This window comes from Sinocyclocheilus rhinocerous, unplaced genomic scaffold (assembly GCF_001515625.1).
Source record: "Sinocyclocheilus rhinocerous isolate Xijiao unplaced genomic scaffold, SAMN03320098_v1.1 scaffold161, whole genome shotgun sequence".
NCBI classification, from domain to species: Eukaryota; Metazoa; Chordata; class Actinopteri; order Cypriniformes; family Cyprinidae; genus Sinocyclocheilus; species Sinocyclocheilus rhinocerous.
Window position 1 is genome coordinate 1,790,648 of NW_015627226.1, and position 8,534 is coordinate 1,799,181.

General features: G+C 39.9%; 1 protein-coding gene across 1 annotated transcript in view; it reads right to left on the reverse strand.

Moving 5' to 3' along the window:
• Positions 1–3,224: 3,224 nt before the first annotated feature.
• Positions 3,225–8,534, reverse strand: part of LOC107722319 (mitoguardin-1-like) — a 15,706-nt gene continuing 10,396 nt past the window's right edge. The window contains 9 exon segments of the mRNA XM_016530635.1: positions 3,225–3,709; positions 3,711–3,764; positions 5,084–5,200; positions 5,318–5,371; positions 5,467–5,601; positions 5,713–5,811; positions 5,889–5,975; positions 7,223–7,295; positions 7,675–7,793. Coding sequence (XP_016386121.1) covers positions 3,545–3,709; positions 3,711–3,764; positions 5,084–5,200; positions 5,318–5,371; positions 5,467–5,601; positions 5,713–5,811; positions 5,889–5,975; positions 7,223–7,295; positions 7,675–7,793 — 903 coding nt within the window. The 3' untranslated portion in view covers positions 3,225–3,544.

The window sequence follows — 8,534 nt, forward strand, 5'->3', positions numbered from 1 at the left end:
GACTGCAATCATGTTGCAAGTATTTTAGTTTGTTCTCCAAGTTTGTTGCTTTTTTACAGGGCAGGTCAAGTGTTCTGACCAACCGTTATGTCTTGCGAAATTATTTGTCCCCATCCTATATTTTACATGTCTAAAATCCATAAATTGTGTATATATTTATATCAATATTGCTGGCATTTTAAAAACATTTTGATAAGATTAAAAAAAGCTCGAATGCAAACATGGACTACTTTTTTGTCTGCCCATTGTCTGTTAGCATTCCTCCAATATAGGCCTATAGGTGTTTGGAGACTCTGGCCTCCAACACCAGTGAAATGAGCTCTCCACTGTAAGTACAAAATGTACATGACTTTGCGGGCCAATTCGTTTTTTTTCTGCTGTCAATGCATTGTCTTTGACTGAATGAAACGCAATGCATTTAAATCTCTAAATGTTGCCCTTTTTTGGGTAAGTATGTCAGGGCTGTAATTTTGTTTTGACATGTTCAAGATAATGACCTGACCCTTTTTCACAATGAACTTTTATTTTTTTGCTATAACAGCATTGTGTGATTTACAAATTGAGTCATTGCCATATTGACACTGCTTTAGTCATTTAAGTATCTCAGACTTATTATATGAAACTGTGAACTGTACCACTGTTTTAAGTCAGTCCGTCTGTAGAAACAGCATCTTTTTCCATCTGCAAATGTGTGGTTTAACATTAAATAGACCTGTAAATTGTCAATTTTGTGATTTGCCAAGTTTATACTGCATAGCCCATAAAGACCATCAGCAAATGGCCTCTTTCAAATGCTAATTAGTTTTAATGTCCCATTTCTAAATCTGTGCCTGACCTGTTTGTAATAAGGTCATTGAGGCTGTCAATTTGATGCAAGTTATTTTTGACTGTTCATTAGTGAGCAGTGCATTGTCTAATCTTGCAGTGCCATCCCTGACCTTGCACCTTAGGTTCTGCAGCAATAACACAGGTAAGCGTATCCTAAGAAATCAAAACGACTGAGCCTGTGATCTAGTGTAATGCTTTTCACCTTTGAAACCGAGGTCAATATGTGTCGCTGTTTTAATGAAGGATGTCTCTCGTAGTAGATAGACTAACGTACGCCACAAATGTCAGAATTTAGACATGTTGGAAGTATGTTTTTTTTTTTTGTCCATATAAATTGCATGGCATTGACCTGTAGTTCACAAATGTTTTTCATCTGTTGACATCTAACTAGGATTATGCGGTTTATTTTATTTTACTAATTGAAACCAATGTAATTTTGATCTCATTTGTTAGCTTCCTGGTAAGTCTGTTAAGTGTGGTCCTCTTCTACTGTTACACAATGCATGCAGATGCAAAATGATCCAGAGTTAGCCCTATGAATGCACTCACTGATAACTGATGTATACTGTATGTATGCTCATGTTTCATTGGTTTGCAAGCTTTCTTGTTGCCCCTTTGTAGTGCTAATGTTTGTCCCACATTGCTGCCTTCATTCTCACTCACAGTGTTGAAGATGCTGCAGGCGTAGTTCGTAGAATCAGGTCCTGAGCTAGTTTGTCCGTAAGGAGGAATCCTTTGAGTCTGTCCCTCCACTGAACGTAGACTGTTCAAGGGCTCCAATTATAAGGTAAAAATATCATAAGGAATCTGTCATTGCAAAGTTCTGTCATTGCAAAGTCAATGTTACTGTTAGTTTAGGGTGATGCCAGTTAGTTTTGATATGTCTCTGTATTATTGGTTGTCTAATGGTTCTATGAAATGTTTTTGAGTACATGCTTTGCCTTTTGTTGATAAGTGTAGGGATTTTATGTGCAACAGTGCTGTACAGGTGGACCATGACCAGGAACTTTTCTTTTCTTTCTAGTATACATTTGCCAGACTGGTTTTTGTTTGTCAGTTAAACGAGTTTCTTTAAACCTAGTCTTTATCCATTGCTGCATATCTTTTTGTATGCATGCAAGATGTTTCCCTTTGAGCAAATTGTTCACAACAGAATTCGTGGGGGGTCTAAATACGAAGAGAAAAACGGAGGCTATCTGAGAAATTTGGAGCATGCCTTTGAGGTAAAACTATCATGGACTGTTAAAGTTGTTGAATTTACTTTTGATTTTTGCTGAGAATTGTTGGTCTGAAATGTTGAAGATTGTTGCCATTATCATCAATAAAATTGTAATCATTAAAATTGGTTTTGAGGTTTTTATTCAGTTATTTCAGTGTTATCCCCTCGGTAGAAGGGGGATAACACTAAATTCCCGGAAAAAAACGCGGTAGCGGTCGGTAACTGGTGTAATTTGAACGGGAGCGGGCGGTCTAACAATATCCCGTTCCCGACGTCCATTTAGAACAGCATATCTGCGCTTTATTCTTCTTTGACCACCGGTACAGCTTGCGCTCAGGACTTATGCACGCGCTGCACGCATGCTTTAAACGTCACGCGTTTTATTTGCGTGGTCTGTGTGCAGCATGTGCATAACGATGCTCGGAGCAGGCTCTACCTGTGGTAAATATACGGCCCTCAGACAGAACAGGCAGGTTGTCGATGAGTGACGGAGCAGAATAAGGATGGAGCAAAGTGTGGATGCGCTGTCCTTGAAGGACGTTCAACTCTGTTTTGTTTATATTTTGCTTAGCCTATAATTTTAAATGAAAGATGTCGTGTTTATTTATTTTTCTCTGCAACACTTTTCCTACGGTGTTAACAGAAAAATGTCAAACAAATTTTTGACAAGACGAATAAAAATAGCTATTTTTAGTACAACCTACATTTGTATTTTTTTTTTTTCTCTCTGCGAGACTTTTTCCCTATTGTTGTCAGTTAATTAAACATTGTATCCTGACAAGACGAATAAAAATAAGAAATACAATTTGAGTGAATATATAGCGGGTGCGGAATAGAACCTTGCGGGAGCGGGACTAAAAAAAACAGTCCCGCGCAGACCTCTTCCCCTCGGTCCGTTCGCCACCAGTTGCACCCCCCAAGGACGGCCCTGATTACAGAATACATCAATTGTTTGAGCTTTGAGTTGTTATACATATACTATTTGTAAGAGACCATGTAATGACTTAAATTCACAACAGCCAGCTGTTTCATGTATTCTTATGGTAGGGAAGTCTAAACTGAATTCATGGCTAGTGTTGAACATTAATTGCCATAAATGTTCAGAGACTCTTAAGTGACCTACATAAAGACATTCGGTTTAAAAATCTCTTTAGAATAACATCTTTTTTTTTTTTAGAACTATTAAAATACTCATACTTAAAACTGAGTTAAAGCTTTCAAGTCTCAAAACATCAAGGACCCAAAAATTCTGATCATTCATTGTGCAAATCCCTCAAAAGTATAAAATTAAAGCTACTTTAATACCACATGGAAGGCATATAAAATAAACATCTCTGTCCATTCTTATCCACTTCATTTTAAATGCTAGACAAACTTTACAATGCATTGACATGACACTAATAATGACTTAAAAGACAAGAGTCATGATGCACAGTGGACTCAGCAGCTGTAGGTAACATCCATGAAAATGTGGAGGGTGTGACAGACGGATGTAGCTCACTGAACCTGTGCTTCCAGCAAAGCACTGGCTACCAGGTGCAAAGGTGTGCCACTACAGCCGTTTAGGTGACGGATCATGTCAGTGCCCAGATAGGCAAGAAGCAGTTCAGAGCGTCGGTGAAGCAAGTGCAGGATGTCCTCAGCCAGAGTGTCCAGAGTTACAGTAACGTACTTTATCCAGATCGAAAATGTCCTTCATGAAGAACAGCACCTGTTCCTGTGGACAAAAGACAATTTTATTCCTGAATGACATTCAACAAATCTGACATTGAAGGCATTTGGTGAAGATTATACCTTGGGAGTCTAACATACCCAACAGACCCCTGATCATCAGTATTAAGTCTGGAGAACACCGTATCTTATTCTGGCCTACTCAGGGTTCCTCAAATCCAGCCATGGAGGGCCCTGCAGAATTTAATCTCTACTCTCAGACACCTGAGCTAGCTAATCAAGGTCTTCAGAGTTACTAGAAAATTATAGGTAGGCAAGTTTAATCAGGGTTTGGGGTATACTCTGCAAGACAGTGGAACTCCAGGGTAAACCCTTCAAAGGGAATAGGGCATAGGGACGAGCCCTTCAAAATGGAATGCAGCAGAATGAAGCTTTTCAGGGTTACTAGCAACTTCTAGTCAGGTAGGTTGGAGCAGGAAGGTGGCCCTCCTAGAGCTAGAGTGGACACCCTACTTTTATCTAAAGAGACTCACAGGACACTCCCTCCCGACCAGGGGTGCCCAAACATTTGTCTGGAGGGCTAACATCCTACAGAGTTTAGCATCAGCCAGCTCCAACACACTTGCCTGGAAGTGTCTATTGAGTCTGAAGATCTTGATTAGTTGGTTCAGGGGTGGTTAATTAGGGTTGGAGCTAACCTCTTCAGGACAGTGGCACTCCACAGGTTTGGATACCCCTGCTCTGGACCAAGGGTATCCAATCCTATAGAGTTTAGCTTTAACCCTAATTTGACACGACAGAAGCAGCTACTCAGGGTTTTCAGGATTACCGGAAACTTCCTGGCAGGTGTGTTGGATTGGCTTGGAGGAAACTCTACAGGAAAGTGGCCATCCAGAATCAGGATTGGACTCCCTGGACAAACCATGGTCTTGTTCAGTTGCACAAAAGTTAATGGACAAGCACTAGCCCTTGTGGGATCTTTAGCCCAACACCAACCACATTTAATTTTGTCATTTAAGAGAAACTAAATCTGAAAATGATGTTACTACGATAAGGCTGGTGAGCAACAATAGGTCACTCGATCAAACCTATGAGGACCTTTTTCCATTATTTGCCTGATCATCCATTATCCAGTATTAAACTCACAAAATTTTCATAATTGCATGTTTTTCTTCCAACAAACGCTTGGATAGTTCAAAGATTTAATGCCAGTACACTTGGCAAATCCATGCAACACTTTGGCACACATTAACACATTTCTTCCTCTTCAGTAGTCATAGCACATTTGCATGTGATAGTCAGTGTATGTAGGCATGCCATCTGAGGCTGACATGAAGATACAGAGATCATCAAATTACAGCTTACCTTGAAGAAGCAGCAGAAATCATGCAGGGAACTTTTAGGGCCTAGAAACCCCCAGGCCAAGACAGGACTTATGTGTTCACACACTGCATAGAAATGCGCAATGAAGCCATCTTGAACCTGCACACACAAAATGAAATATAAAAAAATATTTATATCTTTCAAGTCTGGCTGTCTGGAGAGATTAAACTACTCTACTCTGTACAACAATCAAAACGTTTACATTTCCAACAATACCTTCATATGTTGCCTCTTCTGTTTCAGAACAGCCCAACAACTTGATGCAACAGCCTATGATGGGAAAATACAGCTTTATTAAATATCAGTGTGTAACCGGAATGCAATTTTGTTGAGGTCAGATCAAATGCAAGAGATTCTGTACGCACCGTCTCTTTGAAAGAGTTGTTGAGCCAACGATTGTTGACCACATTTTGAATAGAGATAGGTGGATTCTCAAGATCCTCAAATGAGTCTATAAGGATGAAGTCGAGAACAATGTCATAGAAGTTCAGATGTTTAACCTGAAAAGAAAAGGCACAAACTTTAAACAACAAGATTAGCTGTGTTGAAAACTTGAAGATGGTTTAATATCCAGGACAAGTCTTGTATCTGTATAACAAGAGATGTCTCACCCCTCTTGCAGAAAGCTCAATTTCAGTGTTCTCCCAATGGTCCGTTTGCTCCAGAAAACAGATCATTTCTTCAAACACCTCCTCAAATCTCTTTGGGCTCTGAAAACCACACAATAGGTCAGTTGGGTTGGGGACACTTTATGTAAGACCACATGGAGGAGAGAAAGAACACTCACCTTCCTTGCTTTGACAATAATTGAAGACAATATCTTCTTTCCTGTGTCAGCCAGAAATGCTCTAGTGGCTCTTTCACATAAGATGACCTGAATTAAAATACAATGTAGAGTTAAAAGTTTTCCCAAACAGGCCCCATTCCAAATGACACACTTCATGTAAATTTGCGGTCTTGCAGACTTAACAATGGACACCACATGCGCATGTCCAACATTATAAGATCAGGCCCTTTCTTTCGGAACATGCTACACAACTCCTAGTTCAAGCTCTCGTTCTGTACAGGCTGGACTATTGCAACACTCTCTTGGCAGGTCTTCCAGCCAGTTCTATCAAACCTCTACAACTAATCCAGTATGCGGCTGCAAAATTAGTCTTTAGCACCTCTGTTCATCAGTTTGCACTGGATACCAATAGCCAGCCGCTCGCATAAAATTCAAGGCATTGATGTTTGCCTACAAAACAACCATTGGCTCTGCACCACTTTACCAAAATTCACTACTTCTGACTTGTATGCCCTCCAGAATCTTGCGTTCTGCAAGTGAACAGTGCATTATAGTGCCATCCCAAAGAGGCACAAAATCACTTTTACAGACTTTTACATTCACTGTTCCCTGCTGTTGGAATGACCTGCACAACTCGATCTGAGCTTTAAGAAATGGCTAAAGACACATCTCTTCCATCTACACCTGCACTCTGTCTATTTCTTAATCTACTTGTTTTCTTTTTATTTATTATAAAAAAATAATAATAACTTGACCCTCTAATACCAGCTCTCTCTATTCTGTCTACTACTTTTTAGCACTTACATAATGTTGCTCTTTTGTTGATTTGATTGCTTCTATTGTCCTAGTTTGTAAGTTGCTTTGAATAAAAGCATCTGCTAAACGCTTAAATGCACAGCAGACTTCAACCTGACAGTTAAAGCGTCATTACGTCACAAAAGTGTGGACTTGGAGGAAGACCAGTGTCACCAAGTCTGCGGTTTTCCTGTGGAATTGGGCTACTTTTATACTGTTGCCGCGGGTTGTTTTTTTAATCTGCGGATTGAAGCGAACCCCCCCGCCCCCTCGGAATGCGATTTTGACCGAGGTGGAACCCCCTTGAAGTAGGTTTTTGAGTACCAATTGGACTGGTTTTGTTATGCAGACCTTGCAACCCTGAGGAGGACTGTGAGGGCTTATGGTGCCATTTGGAACGGGACTACAGACAACAGTTTAACAACAGCAACTTAATCTGTTCAATGCAACACCATTAACACAGGCTGTCAATTTAACATGATGAATTAAACAAATGCAATACAACCCCTCAACCAGGACATAAGAAAGAAATCCTTTACCTGACACGCCTGCCGTATACAGTGCAGCTTTGCCAGGAAGTCAGTGTCTCCAAGACATTCAAGCATTTCAGTTCTGTTAAAAAAAAAAAAGACCAGTGAACAACACAGTCTACATAAAACATATCAACTTAAAATAGAACTCGGCTCTGTGCAGTATTTTCAGAAATATGTGCAAACAAACCCAGATCTATAAAACAGATCTGTTTATACTCTCAAATCAGTTTGGATGAGCCACATTCAAATATCCAATATACACATACCTATGAACATGATTAAACTTTGTTAAAGCATCTAGTCAACAGTATTATAGTCTGATGAACTATATGAATTGAACAACTGACTACTGTGATTTGCATTAATACATTATTAATTACACAACTATATGGAGCACTTGATTCTGATTGGCCAATCAGGTATTCTGTGGTCCCCAATACCTGACATACTCGACTCACCTTAGCACTCGGCAGGAGATCTTTCCTTCCTCAGCCATCTGCAGGGCATCCTCATAGAAGGGGTGATGACACAGTGACTCTAGCGCATGGGCACTCCTCATCTCTCTGTGCTCAGATAACTGAAACAATTTGCAAAATTTAAGAATTTTTTTTCCCCCATAATTTATTTTTTACATTTTGTGTATTTCTTATACATTCTGTTTCTTTATAGGTTTGTGCCTATTTGTGTCCACAGTAGTGATGGGTCGTTCTTGAACGATTCGTTCATTTGAACTAATCTTTAATGTGACTCAGGAAGAACGAGTCGTCTCGGGGAGTGATTTGTTCAGTCGCGCATGCGCAACATCCTATAGGTTCTGTACTGGAATTAGTCAAGTAGTTCACCTGTTTCGAGTCTTCGGGTTTTTCGAGTCGTTCGTTCATCACGTGACAGCCCCATAAGCTTAACCAATGCAGTCTGAGCCGGAAAGAGAATTGATTAGTTCATCTTTCGAGTCTTTGGGTTTTTCGAGTTGTTCGTTCATCACGTGACAGACCCATAAGCTCTGACCGGTGTACCACCTGACCATCGCAGGCTCTGTTTAGGCGTTGACAGTGTTGCCATAGAAAAGCATAATTCCAAGTCAGAGAACAGCTCAGAGTAGAATGTCACATGTTGTAATCTCAAAATTACGATATGGCGTGAACGCAGCATAACCTATGCAGTCTGAGCCGGAAAGAGACTTAATAATAATAACCAACTCTTTATTACTTTTGTTACTACATTCAGTGTTATGGAAAAGAACCATCATGACAGAAATTCACACATTTATAAACTGTAAGAAGTAAAAAGCTACAATTTGAGACCAGAAACGCATCAC